This window comes from Bubalus kerabau, chromosome 20 (genome assembly GCF_029407905.1).
Source record: "Bubalus kerabau isolate K-KA32 ecotype Philippines breed swamp buffalo chromosome 20, PCC_UOA_SB_1v2, whole genome shotgun sequence".
NCBI lineage: Eukaryota > Metazoa > Chordata > Mammalia > Artiodactyla > Bovidae > Bubalus > Bubalus kerabau.
Window position 1 is genome coordinate 2,436,533 of NC_073643.1, and position 26,614 is coordinate 2,463,146.

The window sequence follows — 26,614 nt, forward strand, 5'->3', positions numbered from 1 at the left end:
ATCAAGGCAAATACAGTTCAGTTCAGTTGCTCAGTTGTGTCCGACTCCTTGTGACCCCATGAATCGCAGCACGCCAGGCCTCCCCGTCCATCACCATCTCCCAGAGTTCACTCAAACTCACGTCCATCGAGTCAGTGATGCCATCCAGCCATCTCATCCTCTGTCATCCCCTTCTCCTCCTGCCCCCAATCCCTCCCAGTATCAGAGTCTTTTCCAATGAGTCAACTCTTCACATGAGATGGCCAAAGTACTGGAGTTTCAGCTTTAGCATCATTCCTTCCAAAGAACACCCAGGGCTGATCTCCTTTAGAATGGAGATTGGGAGTGGTCAAACAGGAGATGGCAAGAGTGTGAATGTCGACATTTTAGGAATCAATGAATTAAGATGGACTGGAATGGGTGAATTTAACTCAGATGACCATTATATCTACTACTGTGGGCAAGAATCCCTTAGAAGGGATTCTTCATCATAGTCAACAAGAGCAGCACTGTTTATAATAGCCAGGACATGGAAGCAACCTAGATGTCCATCAGTAGATGAATGGATAAGAAAGCTGTGGTACATATACACAATGGAGTATTACTCAGCCTTTAAAAAGAATACATTTGAATCAATTCTAATGAGGTGGATGAAACTGGAGCCTATTATACAGAGTGAAGTAAGCCAGAAAGAAAAACACCAATACAGTATCCTAACGCATATATATGGAATTTAGAAAGATGGTAATGATAACCCTGTATGCTAGACAGCAAAAGAGACACAGATGTATAGAACTGTCTTTTGGACTCTGTGGGAGAGGGAGAGGGTGGGATGATTTGGGAGAATGGCATTAAAACATGTATAATATCATATATGAAATGAATCATCAGTCTAGGTTCGATGCATGATACTGGATGCTTAGGGCTGGTGCACTGAGACGACCCAGAGGGATGGTACGGGGAGGGAGGTGGGAGGGGGGTTCCAGATGGGGAACACGTGTATACCTGTGGCGGATTCATGTTGATGTATGGCAAAACCAATACAATATTGTAAAGTAATTAACCTCCAATTAAAATAAATAAATTTATATTAAAAAAATAAAATAAAATAATTTATATTAAAAAAAAAAAAGAACAGGAGTTCAAAACGCAGTACTTGGATGCAATCTCAAAAACGACAGAATGATCTCTGTTCATTTCCAAGGCAAACCATTCAATATCATGGTAATCCAAGTTTATGGCCTGACAGGTAATGCTGAAGAAGCTGAAGCTGAATGGTTCTATGAAGACCTACAAGACCTTCTAGAACTAACACCAAAAAAGATGTCTTTTTCATTATAGGGGACTGGAATGGAAAAGTAGGAAGTCAAGAAACACCTAGAGTAACAGGCAAATTTTGCCTTGGAGAACAGAATGAAGCAGGGCAGAGGCTAACAGAGTTTTGCCAAGAAAACACACTGGTCATATCAAACACCCTCTTCCAACAATACAAGAGAAGACTCTACACATGGACATCACCAGATGGTCAACACCAAAATCAGATTGATTATATTCTTTGCAGCCAAAGATGGAGAAGCTCTATACAGTCAGCAAAAACAAGACCAGGAGCTGACTGGCTCAGATCATGAATTCCTTATTGCCAAATTCAGACTTAAATTGAAGAAAGGAGGGAAAACCACTAGACCATTCAGGTATGACCTAAATCAAATCACTAATGATACACAGTGGAAGTAAGAAATATATTTAAGGGACTAGATCTGATAGAGTGCCTGATGAACTATGGATGGAGGTTCGTAACACTGTACAGGAGACAGGCATCAAGATCACCCCCAAGAAAAAGAAATGCAAAAAAGCAAAAAAGCTGTCTGAGGAGGACTTACAAATAGCTGTAAAAAGAAGAGAAGCAAAAAGCAAAGGAGAAAAGGAAAGATATACCCATTTGAAAGCAGAGATCCAAAGAATAACAAGGAGAGATAAGAAAGCTTTCCTCAGTGATCTGTGCAAAGAAATAGCAGAAAACAATAGAATGGGAAATACCGGAGATCTCTTCAAGAAAATTAGAGATACCTAGGGAACATTTCATGCAAAGATGGGCTCGATAAAGGACAGAAATGGTATGGACCTAACAGAAGCAGAAGATATTAAGAAGAGGTGGCAGGAATACACAGAAGAACTATATAAAAAAGAGCTTCATGACCCAGATAATCATGATGGTGTGATCACTCACCGAGAGCCAAACATTCTGGAATGTGAAGTCAAGTGGGCCTTAGGAAGCATCATTATGAACAAAGCTAGTGGAGGTGACAGAATTCCAGTTAAGCTATTTCAAATCCTAAAAGATGATGTTGTAAAAGTGTTGCACTCAATATGCCAGCAAATTTGGAAAACTCAGCAGTGGCCACAGGACTGGAAAAGGTCCGTTTTCATTCCAATCCCAAAGAAAAGCAATTCCAAAGAATGCTCAAACTACCACACAATTGCACTCATCTCACACGCTAGTAAAGTAATGCTCAAAATTCTCCAAGCCAGGCTTCAGCAATACGTGAACCATGAACTTCCAGATGTTCAAGCTGGTTTTAGAAAAGGCAGAGGAACCAGAGATCAAATTGCCAACATCTGCTGGATCATGGAAAAAGCAAGAGAGTTTCAGAAAAACATCTATATTGCTTTATTGACTATGAGAAAGCCTTTGACTGTGTGGATCACCACAACCTGTGGAAAATCCTGAAAGAGATGGGAATACCAGACCATCTGACCTGTCTCTTGAGAAACCTGTATGCAGGTCAGGAAGCAACGGTTAGAACTGGACATGGAACAACAGACTGGTTCCAAATAGGAAAAGGAGTACATCAAGGCTGTATATTGTCACCCTGCTTATTTAACTTATATGCAGAGTACATCATGAGAAACACTGGGCTGGAGGAAGCACAAGCTGGAATCAAGATTGCTGGGAAAAATATCAATAACCTCAGATATGCAGATGACACCACTCTTATGCCAGAAAGTGAAGAAGAACTGAAGAGCCTCTTGATGAAAGTGAAAGAGGAGAGTGAAAAAGTTGGCTTAAAGCTCAACCTTCAGAAAAGTAAGATCATGGCATCCGGTCCCTTCTTCATGGCAAATAGATGAAGAAACAGTCACAGATTTTATTTTTTGGGCTCCAAAATCACTGTAGATGGTCATTGCAGCCATGAAATTAAAAGATGCTTACTCCTTGGAAGGAAAGTTACAACTAACCTAGACAGCATATTAAAAAGCAGAAACATTACTTTGCCAACAAAGGTCTGTCTAGTCAAGGCTATGGTTTTCCCAGTAGTCATGTATGGATGTGAGAGTTGGATTATAAAGAAAGCTGAGCACCAAAGAATTGATGCTTTTGAACTGTGGTATTGGAGAAGACTCTTGTGAGTCCCTTGGACTGCAAGGAGATCCAACCAGTCCATCCTAAAAGAAATCAGTTCTGAATATTCACTGGAAGGACTGATGCTGAAGCTGAAACTCCAATTCTTTGGCCACCTGATGAGAAGAACTGTCTCATTTGAAAAGACCTGATTGAGTCTGGGAAAGATTGAAGGGAGAGGAGAAAGGGACGACAGAAGATGAGATGGTTGGATGGCATCACCGACTCAATGAACATGAGTTTGAGTAAACTCCGGGAGTTGGTGATGGATAGGGAGGCCTGGTGTGCTGCAGTCCATGGGGTTCCAAAGAGCCAGACACAACTGAACGACTGAACTGAACTGAAAAAAATGTGGAAATAGATACAACTAAAGAGTCAACAGAGAAATTAAAATGGAATTCCTGAAAAAATCCAATTAATCTCTCCTACCTCCCTAAAAGGGAAAAAAAAAAACAAAGTAGGGGAAAAAAAGTCCCAATATGTAGCCAATAGCAACCATATGGAAAAACAGTAGAGCTAAATCCCAACCATGTAAATATTATTAAACTAAACTTCAAAATTAAAGGCTGAGATTGTTAAAACTGCATTGCTAGACAAGCCCCAACTATGAAGAGACACACTTTAAATATAAAAACATCAAAAACTATGAAACATGCTGACCTAATAGAAAGAAAATATAAACAGCGGAAACCATATTTGTGGATAGGAATACTCACTATCAATATCAAATCTACCAAAACTGATCTATAAATTGACTGCAATCTCAGTGATAATCCTAATAGGCCTATTTTGCAGAGGTTGATGAACTGATTTCTAAATTTTATACTGGAATGCAAAGGATCTAGGATATTTAAAACAATTTTGCAAAATAAAAACAAAGCTGAAGTCTTAAATTACCTGATTTTAAAGCTTAAAGCTAGAGTAATCCAAACAAGGCAATGGCACCCCACTCCAGTACTCCTGCTTGGAAAATCCCTCGCTAAGAGTCGGACATGACTGAGCGACTTCACTTTCACTTTTCACTTTCATGCACTGGAGAAGGAAATGGCAGCCCACTCCAGTGTTCTTGCCTGGAGAATCCCAGGGATGGGGGAGCCTGGTGGGCTGCCGTCTATGGGGTCGCACAGAGTCGGAAACGACTGAAGTGACTTAGCAATCCAAACAAGATGGTATTACGATGACAGATAAAGAGGCCAAAATAAAAGAATAGCGAGCCCAGATATAAACCTATGCTTACTGGGTAATCGATCTTTGAATTAGTGCCTCTATAGGTACCAAATCAACTGGGGAAATAAGTCTTTCCAATAAACAGTGTGGGAACAATCAAACATTCCTACAGTGAGAAAATGAGCCTCAGTCCTTCACACAGTATATAAAACTTAATTTGAGACAATTCTAAATATAAAATCTAAATCCATGAAGCATGTAGGAGAATACTGTCTGTATAACCTGGGAGTGAGTAAAATTTCTTAGACAAGATTCAGAAAGTAATTGCCATTAAAAAAAAAGAAAACAAAACACTGATAAGGTAGACTTCACCAGAATTTAAAACTTGATTCATTAAAAGATACCATACAGAATATTAAATTAGGCTGACTACAGACTGAGAGAAATTATTTCCAAAACATATCCGCAAAAGAGCTTACAACCAGAACGTAGGAAGAATTTTTATAACACAATAATAAAAAGATAAAAAATAAAACAATATGGGAAAAAGATATGAACAGACACTTAACAAAAATATATAGTTAATTAACCCATGAACAATATGGGGGGCTGGGGTACCAGCCCCCACCTAGTTGAAAATCCTTGTACAACTTTATGGTGGGCCCTACCTGTATGCCATTCTGTATCCTCATTCAACCCATCGTGGACTGTGTTGTACCACAGTACTGTATTTATTGAAAAAGATTCAAATATAAGTGGCCCCACAAAGCTCAAACCTGTGTTGCTAAAGGTTCAACTGTACGAACAACCCATGAGCACAAGCAAAATTGCTCGATATTATTAATCATCAGGAAAACATAAATCAAAACCAGAATGAAATACCCACCAGAAATGAAGACAATTTTCAACACCAAGAGTTGGCAGAGATGTGCAGCAGCTGGAATTCTCTTACACCGCTGACTGAACGTAAAAATGGTACAGTCCTTTAAGAAAAACTCTAGCAGTGTCTTATGAAACTAAACAAGTCACCTTCTGATCCAGCAATTCCACTCCTAGTTATCACCCCCAAAGAAATGCAAACATATGTCTACAAAAAGGCCTGTACAAGGTAGTAAAATAACCAGAAACAACTGAAAGACAAAGGGATAAACTAATATGTCTATAACGATGCTTCATATCAAGAAGGTACCAGAATCTTGAGGAAGAAGGAAAAACTATAGTTTGAAAATAATCTCTCCAGGTGATTCTGACAAATACCACCTAGAAGAAAGATATTCCATGTTAGAAATAATTAACTAACAAATGAGTTTTAGAGAATAATTGATATGAAAACATTTTCTGATGAAAAGTGAAGGTCAAGAGTTGACCATCAAGATGCATTTCTAACAGTTCTACTGTGGAAATTACAGAGCAGGATTGTGGGTACAGGAAGGAAGGGTATGGTTTTTTCACACATTTAGCCCAGAATCAAAGGATAACTTTGATATCACTTTGCTATGACTTACATGGTTTTCTTGGGAACCATATTTACTTTTTCAAATATAACTTTATTTGACCAATGTTAGTATTTGTTTATTAGTGGCTGAGTCCACACAAACTGCTAATGCCCTAAGGCCTAAATGTGTGGTTAGAAGGTGGAAGATTTTGTTACTATAACCTATAATTTACCATAAAGAACTGATCGTAGAACAGTGAAAGTGTTAGTTGCTCAATCATGTCTGACTCTTTGCAACCCCATGGACTTGTAGTCCACTAGGCTCCTGTCCATAAGATTCTCTAGGCAAGAATACTGGAGTGGTAGCCACTGCTTTCTCCAGAAGATCTTCTCAACCCAGTAATCAACACCAGGTCTCCTGCACTGCAGGCAGATTCTTCACCAGCTAAGCTACCACAGAAGCTCACTGATTGTAACTATTCATCAAAATAGCTTCCACTCATGAGGTCCACAAATATCCACAAAGGTAAGTGTTAGGGAATCACTTTCAATTAACAAAATACCTAATACATCACAGAAATAGTATTAACAATCTTGACATTTTTTCCAAGACCATCTAAAATACTACATAATTTCAAATAATACATATTCATACCAAGAAGAGTATGCCCTATGTGAAATGTGAGTAGCATCTACAGGAGGGACAATCAAACATCAACCATTACAAAGATGCATTAAAAGAAAAAATTTCAAAAGCAATTTTACATGATAATTTCAATTTACATGGTAATTTTAAGTCCAGGAGAGAAATAACAGTATTCTTAACACTGTGTGCAGACAGCTTGAGAGTCTACTACAGTTCATCAGTAAAGGCATTGCCAAATTTCCAATAAAACCCTGTATGTGTGAAAATTTGAACACCATGTCCATCTTTCATAAATAATTTTATAATAATTTTAAATTCAGATTTAAAATTTCCCAAATCATCATCATCATCCTGCAACAAAGGTTTATTCAAGGAAGGAAATGAAATGATGTGAAGTCAAAAAAAAAGCATTGTGGCTATAATGCTACCTCCTACCTTACTGGTTATTCATACTTATGTCATCTAGGTTTTCTTTTACACATAAATATAATCCCTGTTAAGACACACATACACACTTACAGCTCTAACTATAGTGGTGATGAACAGTGAAATAAGATTTTCTGCTTACTAGTAGAAATATTAGCCCTAAAAGGTTTTTAGTTTGCAAGCAAATGTGATTATCAAGACCAAACCAGAAACTCAGTGGTGAACAGTGTGTGTGTGTGCACATCGGGTGCTAAGGACACGCCTGAGCACTGACCTTGTACGCCTGCATGAGCACGTGGATGACACCGGGGGCACCATGGCACCAATGCACCAGTCGGTCTGTCTCATTGCTTAGTGACGACGGGTAATTCCCAGATCGGAATCTTTTGTGGCGCATATAGTCAATACTAGGTTTCACCATTTCTGTCAAGGTTTCTTGGTCCACTTTTGCTGCTGGCTTTTAAACAAACAAAAAATTTAATTAATTTTTCCATATGTTTTTTTCTTTTTTAACCTATATTGTGGCTAATATAGTTAAGCATCAATTACCTAGAATACTGAGGAACATATAAAACTAGAATTAATTTACCTCTCTGGTTACTTAAGGCCTGGGCAGACTTTTGCATCAATGCTTGCTGAGGCTGCAGATGAAGCTGAAGGCTGTCTGCTGGGGATTCCCTCTTGCTCAGGAGAGGCCTTCAACTGACTGGATGAAGCCCACCCACAGTGCAGAGAACAGACTTCTTTACCAGAAGTCAACCTGTTTGAATGTAAGCATCACCTATACATCCTCACGGAAATACCCAGAATAATGTCTGACAGTGTCTGGGCACCACGGCCCAGTCAGGTTAACACATAAATTGAACCATCACAGACAGCTGGGGACTTTCATATACCTATATCTGCAAATCCTTTATCTGAGCTGTTTCTGCAAGACTTCAATTCCCTGTGTGAGGCGGTGAGGCACCGACAGCCGGGCTGGGGGAAGGCGCCGGGGAGAGGCCGGCTGCGGCCACAGCGAGGTCTCCTTGCTGACGGTGGGAACAGTCATGAAGCCCCGCCTTCAGCTCTGTGCTTCACTTCAGTCTCATCTACACCTGGCTTTCTGGAGTTAAAAGAACTGGGTTTACTCTTTCAGTCTACTTGCTGTTATCTCTAGTCACCTCGCTGTGCAGGGTGATCCCTGCAGAGGCCCAGGTGGGCTCCACAGAGATTTTCAAAGATGCCCTCCTGTGGCCCAGACTCACTCTCCACCTGCATACATGTCTGGCACTGCCTTTGAGGGCACCTTAAATTCCTGAGTGCAGGGCTTAAATTCCTGGCTTGCTTCTTGCTGGCATCCTGTTCCGCAGGCAGCTTGTGCAACCATCCTGTCCTCTCCGGTCGCCTACTGTTTCTCTGTTCCTTCATCTGTTCTCAGTCTACATACTTGTCTAGTGGGGCTACAGAAGTCTCCAAGTCTCATCAAAGAAGCTGGGTGTCAGTTTTCTGCGTTCCTTGATGTTTTGACATGATTTTCAAGAAGAACTGTTCTTTATTCTTCATTGTAAAAGTGGAGTTCGGTTCAAGTGATATTTTGAAAGTTTTTGTGTATGCTGTTCTGTTAGCTGTTCAAATGAAACCACACAGGAGCCCCCGCAGGGTCAGGCTGGCACCACTGGGGAGAGGCATGCACGGCCAGCTTCATGAGACCAGCTCTGGCCCATCACTGCTTAGTGATCCGGAAGAGAACACTGACATCAATTTCTAAATAGCATCCTTTACAAAACAGTGTCTCTACGTTTGTCACTTTAAAAGTAGGTGAGTTGAAAATTTTATGATTTGTGATTCTCTCAAGGAACCCCCTAATCTCTAGCAAAATTAAATACCTAAAACTAAATTATTGGTGATTTTCTTATGATTCAGTCAGTTCAGTTCAGTCGCTCAGTCGTGTCCGACTCTTTGCAACCCTATGAATCACAGCACGCCAGGCCTCCCTGTCCGTTCCCCCTAAAGGTTTTACCACTTTTAGAAAAGGTTCAAAGGCCACTGTTATAAACGTTTTTCTGAGAAAATAGAGAAAAACAGACAATCTACCAACTGTCTAGAACAAAACTGGCATTTTAAAATGAGACATGGAATTCTGGCTGCTTGGGAACATGTCTGAACTAAGACAAAATTCACAAATTGGAATACATAGGTGTTTTACTTTCTACAATGATAACCAAATATACTTAATCATCAGAGAAAGGAGTTCTAGTCCTGGGCAGATAAGAATTTTCTATTTTCCTTTAGTGAGTACCAGCACGATGCAAAAGATAAAAATAAAAAAGGAATTTGTAAGTAAAAATTTTAAAAAGGAATATATGAGCTTTTAATTAAAAAGATCTAAATTCTAATCCATGTTCCTTGACATACTAGCTTTGTAATTTTGAATAAGTTAATAAAGTACTCTGTTATGGGTGTGGTAGAATAAAAAAAGGCTTAATTGGAAAAAAAAAAAAAAAGTACAGCCAGACCTTGTTTTATTGTGCTGCACTTGTTTTTTTAAAAAACTGAAGGTTTATGGCAACTCTGAATCAAACAAGTCTATTGGCACCACTTTTTCCAACAGGATTTGCTCATTTTGTTTCTCTGTGAAACATTTTGGTAATTCTCACAATATTTCAAACTTTTTCATTGTTATTACATTTGATATAGTGATATAGGATCAGTGACCTGTGATGTAACTACTGCAAAAAGATTACCACTCACTGAAGTTTCAGATGATAGTTTAGCATTTTTTAGCAATAAAGTATTTTAAAATTCAGGTATGTACATGTTTTTTAAGGACATAATAGTATTGCACACTTTAAATAGACTATACTATAATGTAAACATAACTTTTACATGCACTGGAAAGCCAAAAAAATGTATGACTTCCTTCCTTGTGACATTTGCTTTCCTGCAGCAGTGTGGAACTGAAGCTTCGATGTTGCTGAGGTCTGCCCACAGAGGAGGGGCTCACAGGCCATAAGGCTGGAAGCAGGCTGAAGCAGTATTTGGTGCAAGGTCTTTGACTATCTGATGGAAGAGTCAGTACGTGATTCAGCAGACAGGGGTGATTCAGAGACAAGATCATAACCACAATAATACTAGTTAAAAATTTTTCAACACAACTGATACCAAGTTGGGGTTATTTGAATATGAAAAGGCCTCTGCCCTAGTCTGCATTCTAGAAGCCTTTTCTGCTTCTTGAAGGTTTTCCCCAATTAAAAGAGCAGGGAAAAATGGACAGAAATAAAGTGTGGGCCACAGACACCGTATCCAGCACAAAACTGCACACAGAAGTACTCTCTCTCAGGAGGTCCCTGCTGGAGGATCCATGATTCTTATTTCATTTCAGTCTTCTTGGTTTGTGGTAAAATTCTGGTATTTTATAATGTGGTTACTACACTGGTATTACAGACTGTCCCTCACCTGCATTAACATGTAGTAGATCCCGGCCATGCCATGGGCTGCTCCAACGTACTGCTTCCTGTGCCACTGATACAGCAGGGGACAGCGCTCCACCTTCTTCTCCTCCTTGGACAAAGCTTTGCCCGATTCAATGATAGCATTGACTACCTACACAGATGATGAGACAGGTAAGTCTAGAAAACTTACATCTAATCTGTCTACTTTAATTAACAATAACAGCATGTCTTTATATACATAGATTACTTAATCTGAAAATCTTTATATACATAGACCACTTAATCTGAAAATGTTTAATCTTTAATACATAGATTACTTAATCTGAAAAGATAAGCACCATTATCTTTATTAATCAATAAATACAGTCAGGGAGAAATCAGAAGACAATCTCAGAGTAGAAAAAGATATTAAGAAGTAGAACTAAGAGATCAAAAGATCTTTGTATGGAGAGTTTATTAGAATCTAGAAAAACTTCCTATAAAAACTATCCTGGACTACTTAGACTCAATATTTTCCCCCAAAAGGCAAGTACAGTTGGCCCTCCATATCTGCTGCGGGTTTCACATCCGTGGATTCAACCAAGCTCTGAAAAATATATTGAGGAAAATATATTCTACAAAGTTCCAAGAAGCAAAACTTGAATTGGTTGCATGGGTCAACTTTTTACATAGCATTTTACATACATACATACAGTACGGTGTTAGGTATGAAAAGTAATCTAGAGATGATTGAAAGTACACAGGAGGATATGCATAGCTTACATGTAAATACTACATTACTTTATTAACAGACTTCAGCATTCTGGCATTTTGGTATCCAGAGGGGGTCCTGGAATCAATCCCCAGCAGGTACTAAGGGATAACTGTACACCCACCAATGCTGGAGGAACTGGCTTTATTTATGAAAGATTACAGCAATGAGTTTGCTGCAGGATTTTAGAATGACTATGTGGCAAAGTAGTATTTAACTGTTTCCTCATATCCTCTCTCCCCTCATACTTTTGGTAACAGGGCTCCAATTTTTAGTGAGACATATCGCCTCAGAGATACAGACGGGGACACAGTCATCTGACGGAGTTCTAGAAGTAGGATGTGCGCACAGGTGAGGTGGGCAACTTCTGGTTCCTCCACGTCCTCACCACCCCCTGGGCTGGGGGCTCTCAGTGCCGTGCAGATAAGGGCATGGCCCAAGAATAAGGCAGAACAAAAGAGAAGCTGGTCCCTAGCCATATTCACCTTGATTGCCTATCAGTTCAGATACCTCATGAAAGAGAAATAAACATTCTCTCTTCTTTAAGCTAGTGTTTGGTTCTAGTAAAAACAGCTGAATTAATACAAACTTAAATTAAAAAACAAAAAACAAAATCCCCAGAAGAAAAAATAAAAGAGCTATTTATTAATTTTATGAGAGGCCTTAGGAAATTACTCTTACCTAGAGGCAGAGTCCAGCCACTACAATAGCTCTATGCTAGCAGACAGGCTGCCTGATGGAGAGGAGAGGACTCCCCAACCCACGGCCCCACAGTACCTCTTTGATAGCTGACTCACACACAGCGCCTGGACCTATCTCCGTGTTCACGTAGAGTAAGGCGTACAGATAACCTGCCCGTCCATAAAGCAGCTCATCAGGAAGGTCTGAATCTCGACAGACGATGGTTCTCTGGAGTTGCAAAAGTCTACCCAACAAGAAAAAGTCTGTTTTCCCAGAGAATGTCTAAAATACCTCTTCCTGAAACTGCAAGTAACCCTATAACTTTAGGAATTATCTGTTATTATTTTTCATTTAAAAGTGATTTTTTAAAATATCAAAAAAGAGGGAAAACAACAAAAACTTCCACTACAAAACCAAACAAAAGCTTCTCTCTCAGATATCAAAATTAATAATAACACATCTTGCTGTTCAAAAGTTCTACATTTACTAATATATCTGAACTTTATAGGAATATATACATATAAGAGAAGATACTCAATTTTGCTTTTTTTTTATTTTTAAACTTTACATAATTGTATCAATTTTGAAACCCAGAATTAAAAGAAAGTGATTAGAAATTGTAATAAAAATCTTACTAAAATGTAGCCAGTGGTTGAGAATTAGCTTGAGTCACCCCATCTTTAACTAACATTAACTGACCAGTACATGCCAGACACTTCACTAGACCATGGCAGTGAGCTCTGATTCAAAAGAGAATATAAACCAATATATGCAATAAAAGCTTACATTCTCTGTATTTCATAACAACTGAACCAAAGAATAACTCAGTTATTATAGTGAATCTAAGGCTTATAAGCTAATTTTCATGCACTGAAGGCAACCAAAAATTACTTAGGAAAAAACATGTTTACTCTCTTCCCTCAAATTAAGACAAACACATGCTTGGATAGAAAAGGAGCAAACAATCCCAATATTGAGCCCAATCAGGCTCAAGATTAATTTTCAAACCTTTTTCTACTTGAAGAGAACTATTTGCAAGAGCAGGTGAATTAAAAGAGACAATGATGTATAGAACAGTCTTTAGGACTCTGTGGGAGAGGGAGAGGGTGGGATGATTTGGGAGAATGGCACTGAAACATGTATACTATCATATATGAAACGAGTCGCCAGTCCAGGTTCGATGCACGATATTGGATGCTTGGGGCTGGTGCACTGGGACGACCCAGAGGGATGGTACAGGGAGGGAGGAGGGAGGAGGGTTCAGGATGGGGAACAGGTGTATACCTGTGGCGGATTCATGTTGATATATGGCAAAACCAATACAATATTGTAAAATTAAAAAAAAAAGTGTAAATAAACTGCATTGGATAAATTGCAAAAAAAAAAAGAGAGAGAGAGAGAGAAAGTCATTTTCATTTTCTGAGTTTCTTTCAACATCATTACTGAGAATTTAGAAAAAACACTTCCAGTAGTAAAAACTCACTTTGTGATGCATTCCTGGGACTCACAATCACTTTTGAGTTTATGATAAACAACAGCTCCAACGGCCAGGGGCCCAGCATCTCCACAGAGGAAAGTGACCCTTCGGCCATTCAGATTCCGAAGTGTTCTCTTTACGTAATCCAGGGATCGGAGCAAATAGGACTGGTCACATGTGACCCGGTACAACTGCAGGTACAAAAGGGCTATGCCTGGAATAGTCCCCCCACCCCCACAAAAAAAGACAAGCATTATAGCCTTTCCTTTGTATCATCAGGACATTAATTCACAATTACATGAAACTCTTACACAAAGTCTACACTTCTGAAGGGGTAACATTAAAAAAATCACATATGATATGTTTCTTAAAAATGAGGGGGCAAAAAACCCAGGGTAGAAAAAAATTTAGACAAGTTTAAATGGTGCCAATTGCTCTAACACAATGGTTCAGTAACTCCTAGATAAGGGGATGTAAGACTCCCATTCATTCCCCTTCCATTTTCATTTGTCTCAAGGTTATACTTATTTTCCTTTGCTAACTTGGGTCCTCTTCTTCTTAATTCTCATATAATAATGTCCTCCTCCTATATCTTATGCCAAATTACATGACTGCTTTTCTGAATTTTATACCCTCTTCTTTCCAATACCTATTTCTCACAATTTTTAATTTTCTTTAGTGACCAACCAACTAGTTATCCAGCTCATCATTTATGGAAGAGCCACATGATGCAGTTTAAGGTAGTGAATTCACAAGACATAGCTGTCACCTACCCAACTTTCCTATGTTAGATTAAAGAACAGATCTGGTTACTCAAGGGAACCAGAGAGGTGTCTTTTTCTGAAAATCGAAGGAGGATGAACTATATGGCTTCTAAGGAGGCACGCATTCCTGGGCTCAGGAAGTCAATGTGACGGCTAAATAATATATCAATCTGTATAAACATGTACCTAATAAAATATACTCAGGAAAAAGTATTTTTAAAAAATGATATGCTGGTCAAAAGGCCAAAAATAAATCTATTAATATTTGAATTGAGGTTCACTAATATTCTGTTCTTTATCTGATATCCTATTTTCACTTTTTATTTTTCATTTTGCTTTTTAAATGTCTCAAAATAGGTAGCTTCTTTCTTCTTTAATTTTGCTATTCAAGATATCCTACTTCCCTTTGAGATTAACTCTTAACACCCACATATATTTTTTGAGAAGTCCTTTTATCATTATCCATTGCTTTTATAAGTCATTGTGTCAAACAGATAGAAAAGGAGCACATTAATAAGCCCTAAAAAGATCCTTCCATATGATTCAATTATGATTTCGAGTGTGTGTTTTCTGTATTCAAAAACTGAAATTATAAACATATAGAAAACAAATTCAATACCAACAAATTTCAAATATAATAATCCCTATAAAAGGTTCACCAGTACTTTCTTACTGACTCAGAAACCCCTAAAAATAGGATGACGATCTGGCCAACCTATGAACCTAAAGATCTATGGTTATATATATTCAAACCTTAAGTATTTTAAAGTAAATGATGACAGGCAAAGTATAAAAAAGGAGGTCATCATGACATTCTTCCCCTGAATACTTCAGTATGAAAATCTAAAACATACAAACCTTTTCTTAGAAGCCAAATTAACACTGTAGCTATCAAAAGTAAGATTGAGCTATGCTTATTTTTTTTCTTTTTAGTAAATCTTTACAACAGTTTCGGCACTAGTATTAACTTTGCTTTATAAAACAAGGCAAAGTATTTCTTATTTTCCTGTTCTCTGAAACAGTGTAAGAGTAGCACTGAGATTCCCTGTTCTTTAAAAAACAAAAACACTGACTCTTTTACTGTTTATTGTTCATTTCCTCCAGTTTTATGGAGGTACAATTGACAAAATATGTCCTTTTCATTATAGGGGACTGGAATGCAAAGGTAGGAAGTCAAGAGATACCTGGAGTAACAGACAAATTTGGCCTTGGAATATGGAATGAAGCAGGGAAAAGGCTAATAGAGTTCTGCCAAGAGAACACACTGATCATAGCAAACACCCTCTGCCAACAACACAAGAGAAGACTCTACACATGGACATCACCAGATGGTCAACACCAAAATCAGAATGATTATATTCTTTGCAGCCAAAGATGGAGAGGCTCTATACAGTCAGCAAACACAAGACGGGGAGCTGACTGTGGCTCAGATCATGAACTCCTTATTGCCAACTTCAGCCTGAAATTGAAGAAAGTAGGGAAAACCACTAGACCATTCACGTATGACCTAAATCAAAAAAAACCCTTATGATTATACACTGGAAGTGAGAAATAGATTTAAGGGACTAGATTTGATAGATAGAGTGCCTGATGAACTATGGATGGAGATTCATGACATTGTGCAGGAGACAGGGATCAAGATCATCCCCAAGAAAAAGAAATACAAAAAAGCAAAATGACTGTCTGAAGAGGACTTACAAATAGCTCAAAAAGAAGAGAACCGAAAAGCAAAGGAGAAAAGGAAAGATATAAGCATCTGAATGCAGAGTTCCAAAGAATGGCAAGGAGAGAAAAAAAGCCTTTCTCAGTGATGAGTGCAAAGAAATAAAGGAAAACAACAGAATAGGAAAGACTGGAGATCTCATCAAGAAAATTATACCAAGGGAACATTTCATGCAAAGATGGGCTCAATAAAGGACAGAAATGGTATGGACCTAACAGAAGCAGAGGATATTAAGAAGAGGTAGCAAGAATATACAGCAGACCTGTACAAAAAAGATTTTCACGACCCAGATAATACGACAGTGTGATCTCTCACCTAGAGCCAGAATCCTGGAATGTGAAGTGATGGAATTCCACTTGAGCTACTTCAAATCCTGAAAGATGATGCTGTGCAAGTGCTGCACTCAATATGCCAGCAAATTTGGAAAATGCAGCAGTGGCCACAGGACTGGAAAAGCTCAGTTTTCATTCCAATCCCAAAGAAAGGCAATGCCAAAGAATGCTCAAACTGTCACACAATTGCACTCCTCTCACATGCTAGTAAAGTAATGCTCAAAATTCTCCAAGCCAGGCTTCAGCAATACGAGAACCGTGAACTTCCAGATGTTCAAGATGCTTTTAGAAAAGGCAGAGGAACCAGAGATCAAATTGCCAACATCCGCTCAATCATCGAAAAAGCAAGAGAGTTCCAGAAAAACATCTATTTTTGCTTTATTGACTATGCCAAAGCCTTTGACTCTGTGGATCACAATAAACTGTGGAAAATTCTGAAAGAGATGGGAATACCAGACCACCTGACTTGCCTCTTGAGACACCTGTATGCAGGTCAGGAAGCAACAGTTAGAACTGGACATGGAACAACAGACTGCTTCCAAATAGGAAAAGGAGTACGCCAAGGCTGTATATTGTCACCCTGCTTATTTAACTTATATACAGAGTACCTCATGAGAAACGCCGGACTGGAGGAAACACAAGCTGGAATCAAGATTGCTGGGAGAAATATCAATAACCTCACATATGCAGATGACACCACCCTTATGGCAGAAAGTGAAGAGGAACAAAAGAGTCTCCTGATGAAGGTGAAAGAGGAGAGTGAAAAACTGGCTTAAAGCTCAACATGCAGAAAACTAAGATTATGGCATCTGGTCCCATCACTTCATGGCAAATAGATGGAGAAACAGTGGAAACAGTGGCTGACTGTATTTTTTGGGGCTCCAAAATCACTGTGGATGGTGATTGCAGCCATGAAATTAAGACGCTTACTCCTTAGAAGGAAAGTTATGACCAAACTAGACAGCATATTAAAAAGCAGAGACATTACTTTGCCAACTAAGGTCCATCTAGTCAAGGCTATGGTTTCTCCATTAGTCATGTATGGATGTGAGAGTTGGACTGTGAAGAAAGCTGAGCACCAAAGAGTTGATGCTTTTGAACTGTGGTGTTGGAGGAGACTCTTGAGAGTCCCTTGGACTGCAAGGAGATCCAACCAGTCTATCCTAAAGGAGATCAGTCCTGGGTGTTCATCAGAGGGACTGATGTGAAGCTGAAAATCCAATACTTTGGCCACCTGATGCAGAGAGCTGACTCACTGGAAAAGACGCTGATGCTGGGAAAGATTGGGGGCAGGAGGAGAAGGGGATGACAGAGGATGAGATGGTTGGATGGCATCACTGACACAATGGACATGGGTTTGGGTAGACTCTGGGAGTTGGTGATGGACAGGGAGGCCTGGCGTGCTGCGGTTCATGGGGTCACAAAGAGATGGACACGACTGAGTGACTGAACTGAACTTGTATGTAAGTAGTTTTTTGTTTCCTGCTTCAGAAATTCTGTCTTTCATTTTAGACAGTTTTATTATAATGTGTCTCAGTAAAGTCTTCTTTGATTTGAATCTCTTTGGGAAAGTATAGACATCTTGAACTCTTAATTTCCATCTCTCTTCCCAGATTTTGAAAATTATCAGCAATTATCTCTTTAAATAAGCTTTTGCTTTCCCCTGAGCCCTTTTTCCTTCTGTGACTCCTATAATGCATTAGTTGTTTTCTTGATGACATCCCTTAATTCATGTAGGCTATCTTTACTTTTATTCATTCTTTTTACTTTTTTTCTCCTCTGACTGGTTAATTACAAATGACCTGCTTCAAAGTTCATAGGTTATTTATTTCTTGTTGATTCATTCCGCTGCTGCTGCTTTCTGCTGCAGCTGTCATGTCATTTGTTTGTATTCTTCAGCTCTAGGCTTCTTTTTTGGTTCTATTATGTATGACCAACCTAGATAGTATATTCAAAAGCAGAGACATTACTTTGCCAACGAAGGTCCGTCTAGTCAAGGCTATGGTTTTCCCTGTGGTCATGTATGGATGTGAGAGTTGGACTGTGAAGAAGGCTGAGCACCAAAGAATTAATGCTTTTGAACTGTGGTGTTGGAGAAGACTCTTGAGAATCCCGTGGACTGCAAGGAGATCCAACCAGTCCATTCTGAAGGAGATCAGCCCTGGGATTTCTTTGGAAGGAATGATGCTAAAGCTGAAACTCCAGTACTTTGGCCACCTCATGCGAAGAGTTGATTCATTGGAAAAGACTCTGATGCTGGGAGGGATTGGGGGCAGGAGGAGAAGGGGACGACAGAGGATGAGATGGCTGGATGGCATCACTGACTCGATGGACGTGAGTCTGAGTGAACACCAGGAGTTGGTGATGGACAGGGAGGCCTGGTGTGCTGAGATTCATGGGGTCGCGAAGAGTCAGACACACTGAGCGACTGAACTGAACTGAACTGATGTATTGTTTTCCTGTTGTTTATGCATTGTTTTGTATTGTTATATGTATTGTTTCCCTGGTTTCATTAAAATGTCTTTCTCCGTTTTCTTGTAGTTCATGAGCTTCTTCAAAAACACTAATTTCAATTCTTTATCAGAGAAACTATAAATCTCCATTTCTTTAGGGGTGGTTACTGGACAGTTATTTTATTATAAAATTCTGAAGTATAAGTGGTATTATGTTTCCTTGATTTTTCATGTTTCTTGAAGTCTTAAGTTGCTGTCTCAGCATCTGAAGATGCAGTCACCTCCTTCAGTCTTTATTGACAGCCTTCAGGAATGAAATGCCTTTGGTCAGCTTTACGAGGGATTCTCAGGCTTTCTCAGAACGTCTCTATGGATATGCCTGCTCCATACTTTTTGTTCCCTGTTAAGGGAGAATTCTTAAGACTGTATGCCTCTCCTAATTCCATAAAGTCCGGCTGAGTGCTGAGTCTCGTGTTTGCTTTTCCTAGGGTAGTTGAGGGCTCCTCAAGTGTGTATGCTTTCTCCCAATCCTGCTGGGTTGAGCCAGCTTTCTGCCCATGCTGAATGTCCACAAAGGTTGCACACACTGCCCTCAGGGGCACACATAAGGTGGGTCAGTGTGTGAGTGTGGAATGCAGCATGTTGGAGGCCCAAGGTTATGGTTATGGGCCAATTTGGGGGGATCCACAGGTGGTGTCCCCAGCGACTCATGGGCAGGCTTCCTGATGGAGTCTGCAAAGTGGTTAGTGGAACTGTGCCCCTGTTGAATTCTGAGCCCTGGCTGCTGTGCTCTCAACCTCTCCTTGCCCTTCAGTTATGCAGATCACCTCTGTATTCTGAAAGGGGTGAGAAAGAAGTGGGTGTCCTCAGTAGCTTCACACAGAGTTGCGGAAGCTGGGCACTCACTCACATGTTCTCACTTTCCTCTGCAGGAGAAATCACAGGCCACGTGTGTCTCTCTTGGCACTGAGCTGTTGAGGATGAGGTGACAGGTGATGTGGGAATTTTCCTCTTACCCTTTTCAATGTGTCCAATCTCAGTTCTGTATTTTTTTCTTTGCTTCAATGATATCGTGTAACTCCTCCATTGGACTCTTGGGTCCCAGAAAGGTGCTCTCATTTGTGTGCAATTATCAAAATCAGTATTCTTTGGGTGGAAGAGGGAAACAGTACAGAACTCATGTTACAGCATTTTTATGTCATTCTCCTTGGGATTTCCTGTTCTTTAACTAAAGTTTGGCAAAATTTCCCAGTGAAGTTTTTGGCCAGGTAGTTGATGACATTCTCAAATTTTTATTTGGAATTTTATCTATTTACACTATTTGTATATACTAATTTATCTATTTGTATCTCTTCCAGTGTCAGGTTTGGTAGATTATGTATTCAGAGAATTATCCATTTCAGTTATATTGTGAAATAAATTTATGTAGTGAAAAGTAGTCATGTTATTCCTAAAATTTCCTGTTTTAAATTTTCCCAATTTTATTGATGTTTCTATGCCTATTCTCCTATCTGCAAAATTCTGTTCCTAATCAATGTTACTCTATGCTCATGTCCATGTTTCCTTGAATCATATCTTAGCTAGTCTTCTAATATAGAAGTCAACAAATTTTTTTTTCCCATAAAAACCTAGATAATAAACTCTAGGTTAGGCCTTGAGGACCACATTCAGTCTCTGTTGGGTATTCTTTTATTTCAAAATTCTAGGAATGTAAATAAAAGCCCTTCTTGGTAACAGGCCTGTGAAAAGGCTGTATCCCAGATTTGGCCCATAAGCCATTGTGTGTAAGCTACCACACTAGCAGAGTCCTCTGCAATGCTCTAAATAAAAATATTTTCTAGGTTCTTCTTATATCTTTTGTTATACTTTATATGTTTGGAGGGTGGTAAGCTAGCTGTATTTAAAATCTTATCTTCATTTTTAACTCCTTGAAAATCTTGTAGGGTGCTGGTGAACCTCTGAATGTGGCCACTTAGAGGTTTAATGCCAAGGTGATTTCCTCCCTGTTGATACTTCTCTCATATACCTCTTCCTCAACTACTGACGTCCCACACCACAGCAGTACATGTGTTACAACTGATGAATTGACACCGATGCATCATTTTCACCAGAAGCCCACCGTTTATACTGCCATACGCTCTTGGTGCTATACATTCTATGGGTTGGGACAAGTGTATAACAAGGTGTGTCCACCACTGTAGACGATCCAGAGCAGCTTCCCTGTCCTAAATATCCTCTGTGCTCTGCCTGTTCACCTGTGCTCCACCTCTAAATGCACTGAAACCAGTAACCACTTCTACTGTCTTCATAGTTACATATTTTCCAGAATACCATATAATTGAAATCATATAGTAGGTAGCCTTTTCAAAGTGTCTTCTAGAAAAAGTAGAAAGTTTTAAGTTTCTTCCATGTCTCTTTCTGGCACACCTCCTTTTAATGCTGATAATACTTCATTGTTTAGACGAACCATTTATTTATCGACTTACTCAATGAAAGACATCTTGGCTACTTCAAACTTGTGGCAACTATGAATATAGTTTGCTATAAACACTCATGGGCAGCTTTTTGGTGGGCTTAAGTTTTCACTTCATTTGGGTAATAAAGAGCACAATTACTGGAACGTATAGTAAGAGCCATGTTTAGCTTTGTAAAAAATTGCCAAACCATCTTCTAGTATGGCTGACTATTTTGCATTTCCACTAGCAGTAAATCAGAGTTCTGGTTGTTCCACACTGTCACCAGCATTTGGTACTGTCAGTGTTTTGAAATTTGGCAATTCCCCAATGACATGAGATGTTGAACATCTTTTCATATGTTTTCATATGGCTTACTTGCCATCTGTGTATCTTTTTGAGTGAGGTGTCTGCTCATGCATTCTGTCTATTCTATAAGAGGGTTGTTCATTTCCTTATTATTGGGTTTTAAGAGTTTTTTTTGTTTATGCTTGGTAAAAATCCTTTATCAGGTATGTCCTTTGCAATTTTTAAAAAATTTCTTTATTTTTTTAATTGAAGGATAATTGCTTTACAGAATTTTGTTGTTTTCTGTCAAACCTCAACATGAATCAGCCATAGGACTTTTTCCCGGTCAGTGGCTTATCTTCTCATTGTTTTTCACACAGTAGCTTTTTAAAAAGCCTTATCATTTACAGGGATCTCTCTCACTGTCTCTCTCTCTCTTTTTTCAAATTAAAGCTTTGTGGCACCCTGAATTGAGTAAGTCTGTTAGAGTTACTTTCCCAATAGGATTTGCTCATGTTGTTTCCCAGTATCACATTTTGGCAATTCTCACAATATTTCAAACTCTCTACCAACAAAAGGATAAAGACTCACTGAATGCTTATGTTAGCATTTTTTTTTACCAATATTTTAAAATTAAGGTATGTACATTGCTGGTTTTTTTTTTTTTTGACATGATACTGTTACAAACTTAACAGAGTAAACATAACTTTTATATGCACTGAGAAACCAAAAATTTATGACTCATTTTATTGTGAAACTTGCTTTACTGTGGTAGTCTAGAACTGAACCTACAATATTCCCAGGGTTTTGGCTGTGTTTCTTTCACAGACCACATCTTCAGTGTTGTATGTAAAAAGTCAGGTCCACACCAAAGGCCATCTAGGTTTTCTCCTGTGTTATCTTGAGGAGTCTTATATTTTATGTTCAAGTCCATAATCTATCTTGCTAATTTTTTTTCTTTTGCTAATTCTTTTGAAAGGTATCTAGATTCATTCTGTTGCATGTGGATGCCCAAGTGCTCTAGAACCATTTGTTGAAATGACCATCTTTGCTACACTGCATTGCCTTTGATCCTGTGTTAAATACTGCTAACTATATTTCTGTGGCTCTATGTCTGGGCTCTCTTCTGTTCTTTCACCAGGACTACACTGGTTGATTATTGCAGCTTATGAGTCTTATAGTCTTAAAAGTCTTATAAATCTTAAAGTTAGATAGTGTTAGTTCTCCATCTGTTCTTTTCCTTCAATATTGAGTGGAATATTCTGAGTTTCTTTCCTCTCTATATAAACTTTAGAATCAGTTTGTTGATATTCACAAAATAACTTGTTGGAATTTTGATTGGGACTGCACTGTATCTATAGATCAAACTGGGAAGAAATGACATCTTGACAATATTGAGTCTTCCTATCCAAGAACATGAAATATCTCACTTTAGTTCTCCTTTTGCTATCTTTAATAAAGAGCTTTGTAGTTTACCTCTCACAGATTTTTGTATATATTTTGATAGATTTGTACCTCAGTATTTTGGAGGGATGCTAATGTAAACGGTATTGTGTTCTTTACTTTAAATTTCACATATTCATTGCTGGTATATAAAAAAACAATTTGTAAACTTACTTCATATCCCACAACTTTTCTCTAATTGCTTATTAGTTCCCAAAAATTTTTTTGTTGTTGATTCTGATTTTCTACTTAGAATGGCTATGACATCTGCAAAGACAGTTTTATTTCTTCCTTCCAAATTTGCATACCTTTTATTTCCTTTTTTTTGTCTTATCACATCAGCTAGAACTTCAAGTATGATGCGGAAAGCAGTGGTGAGCAACATTTTTACCATGTTGCTGATCTTAGCAGGTAAGTTTAAATATTTACCATTAAATATGACATAGTTTTTTTTGTGATGTTCTTAACCAAGTTGAGGATGTTCCCCTCTATTCCGAGTTCACTGAGATGTTTAAATTACAAATAGGCACTGGATTTTGCCAAATGCTTTCTCTGTATTTTACAATGTGATTTTGTTTTCAATTTAATTCCACTCCACTTTCAAATATCACTATAACACTTCTTGGGTAGAGCAAGTATCTTATAATAACAAATTGTTCCTAAATTCATCTTTCTTTCTGTTGTTTCTTACTATTGTTCATTTTACTTATACATAACATATACATGGTAGTACGGTCATGCTCAAAATTCTTCAAGTTAGGCTTCAGCAATACATGAATTGAGAACTTCCAGATGTTCAAGATGGGTTTAGAAAAGGCAGAGGAACCACAGAGCAAATTGCCAGCATTCACTGGCTCATGGACAAAGCAAAGGAATTCCAGAAAAACACCTACTTCTGCTTCATTAACTAAACTAAAGACTTTGTATGGATCACAAAAAACTGGAAAATTCTTAGAGATGGGACCGCCTTACCTGTCTCCTGTCTCACTTCTTGCAGATTAATAAGCAACAGTTAGAACTGAACATGGAAAACTGGTTCAAAATTGGGAAAGGAGGACAACAAGGCTGTACATTGTCACCTTGTTTACTTAACTTATATGCAGAGTACATCATGTGAAATGCCAGACTGGAAGAATCATAAGGTAGAACCAAGACTGCTGGGAGAAATATCAACAACCTCAGATGTGCAGATGATCCCACTCCAATGGCATAAAGTATAGAAGAACTGAAGAGCTTCTTGATAAGGGTGAGAGAGTGAAAACGCTGGCTTGGAACTCAGTATTAAAAAATCTAAACTCATGGCATCTGGTCCCAACACTTCATGGCAAATAGAAGGGGGGAAAGTGGAAGCAGTGACAGATTTTATTTTCTTGGGCTCCAAAATCACCAGTGTGAACGGTGACTGCAGGAGGTACTTGCTCCTTTGAAGGAAAGCTATGACAAACCTAGGCAACATATTAAAAAGCAGAGGCATCACTTTGCTGACAAAGGTCCGTATAGTTAAAGCTATGGTTTTTCCAGCAGTCATGTACAGACATGAGAGTTGGACCATAAAGAACGTTGAGCACTGAAGAATCAAGAATCAATGCTTTCAAATTGTGGTGCTAGAGAAGACTCATGAGAGTCCCCTGGACTGCAAGGACATCAAACCTGTCAATCCTAAAGCAAATCAATTCTCAATATTCATAGGAAGGACTGATGCTGAAGCTCCAATACTTTGGCCAGCTGACACAAATGACTCATTGGAAATGACCGATGCTGGGAAAGGTTGAAGGCAAAAGGAGAGGGGGCAGCAGAGAACGAGATGGTTAGATAGTACCACTGACTCAATGGACATGAATCTGAACAAACTCCAGGAGATAGTGGAGGACAAAGGAGGCTGGCGTGCTGCAGTCCACTGGGTCACAAAGAGCTGGACACAACAACATATATATAATCATATATATATATATGTGCATATATATAAAATATATATATGTGCATATAAATATATATATATATGTGCATATATATAAACATACATATATGCTTATGTAACAAATATATTCATTGCTGTTATTTGAATATATATTAAGTTGGTGCAAAAGTAACTGCAGTTGGTGCAAAAAAGCGGGGTTCAAAAGTGCTTGGTTCAAAAATAATTGCGGTTCATTGATGCAAAAGTCAACCACAATTACTTTTGAACCTCAATTACTTTTGCTCCAACTGCAATTACTTTTGCATCAATCTAATAATTTGATCTGCTAGATCATTTGAGAATAAGAAAAATAAAAATTTTTATTTCACCTTCACTTATTCATATACTAAAGCTCTTCCTTATTTTAGTAACTCCTGGTGACTCAGATGGTAAAGAATCCACCTGCAATGAGGGAGACCTGGGTTCGGTCCCTGACTTGGGAAGATCTCCCAAAGGAGGGCATGGCAACCCACTCCAGTATTCTTGCCTGGAGAATCCCCATGGACAAAGAAGTCCACAGGGTCTCAAAGAGTCAGACAAATCTGAGTGACTAAGCACAGCAACAAGTAGCTAACTAATACCATTTTCCTTCTCACAAAGACTTGGTTTACCATTTCTTGAAAATCAAGTCAAATGGCAATAAATTTCCTGGATTTTTGTTTGAGAAAGTTTTTACACCTCCTTCACTTTTAAGGATAATTTGAAAGGGTACAAAATTCTAGGATTTTTTTTTTTTTTTTAACTCTCAACACTTGAAATATTTCACTCCACTCTTACCTTGCTTACATTGTTGCTGAAAAGAAGTCTGGTGTAATTCTGATCCTTGCTTCTCTATAATAGGGCAGTTTTTTCCTTTATGTTCTTCCAAGAGTTTAAAAAATATATATTATTGGAGTATAGTTGATTTACAGTGTTGTGTTTATTTCAGGTGTAAAGCAAAGTGAATCCGTTATACATATACATATATGTATATGTATATACATTTTTCAATTCTTTTCCCATTTAGGTCTTTACAGAGTACTGAATAGGGTTTCCTGTACTATATGTGTGCTCAGTTGCTCAGCTGTGTCCAACTCTTTGTGACCCCATGGACTGTGGCCTGCCAGGCTCCTCTGTCCATGGGATTTCCCAGGCAAGAATGGTGCAGTGGATTGCCATTTTCTTTTTCAGGGGATCTTCCTGACCCAGGGATTGAACCCGCATCTCCTTCATTGGCAGAGGGATGCTTTACCACTGAGCCAGCAGGGAAGCTCTGTGCTATACAGTAGGTGGTTATTAGTTATCTATTTTACATATACTAGTATGTATGTGTCAATCCCACTCTCCCAAATTATCTTTCGCTCCCTGCTTTCCCCACTAGTAACTGGAAGTTTGTTTTCTACATCTGTGACTCTATTTCTATTTCATAAATCAGTTCACTTGTACCCTTTTTTAAGATCCCACATATAAGAGATATACAGTATTTGTCTTTTTCTGCCTGACTTACTTCACTCAGTATGACAATCTCTAGGTCCATAAGTTGCTGCAAATGGCATTATTTCATTCTTTTTCTGAGTAAATTACGTTGTATACTGCCTCCAGGCTCCTCTGTCCATAGAATTCTCCAGGCAAGAATACTGGAATGGGCGGTCATTCCCTTCTCCAGGTGATTTCCCTGACCCAGGGATCAAACCTGGGTTTCCCACATTGCAGGCAGATTCTTTCACTGTCTGAGCTACCAAGGAAGCCCAGATATGCCCCACGTCTTCTTTATCCACCCCTCTGTTGTGGACATTTAGGTTGATTCCATGTCCTGGCTATTATAA

General features: G+C 38.7%; 1 protein-coding gene across 1 annotated transcript in view; it reads right to left on the minus strand.

Annotated features, from left to right (window-relative positions):
• LANCL2 (LanC like glutathione S-transferase 2) overlaps positions 1-26,614 on the minus strand; it is an 85,464-nt gene that overhangs the window by 17,604 nt on the left and 41,246 nt on the right. Inside the window, exons 3-6 of the mRNA XM_055558514.1 lie at positions 13,403-13,610; positions 12,016-12,163; positions 10,492-10,638; positions 7,328-7,510 (exon numbers count right to left, since the gene is read on the minus strand). Of these exons, the coding sequence (XP_055414489.1) occupies positions 7,328-7,510; positions 10,492-10,638; positions 12,016-12,163; positions 13,403-13,610 (686 nt within the window). The remainder of the gene's footprint in view (positions 1-7,327; positions 7,511-10,491; positions 10,639-12,015; positions 12,164-13,402; positions 13,611-26,614) is intronic.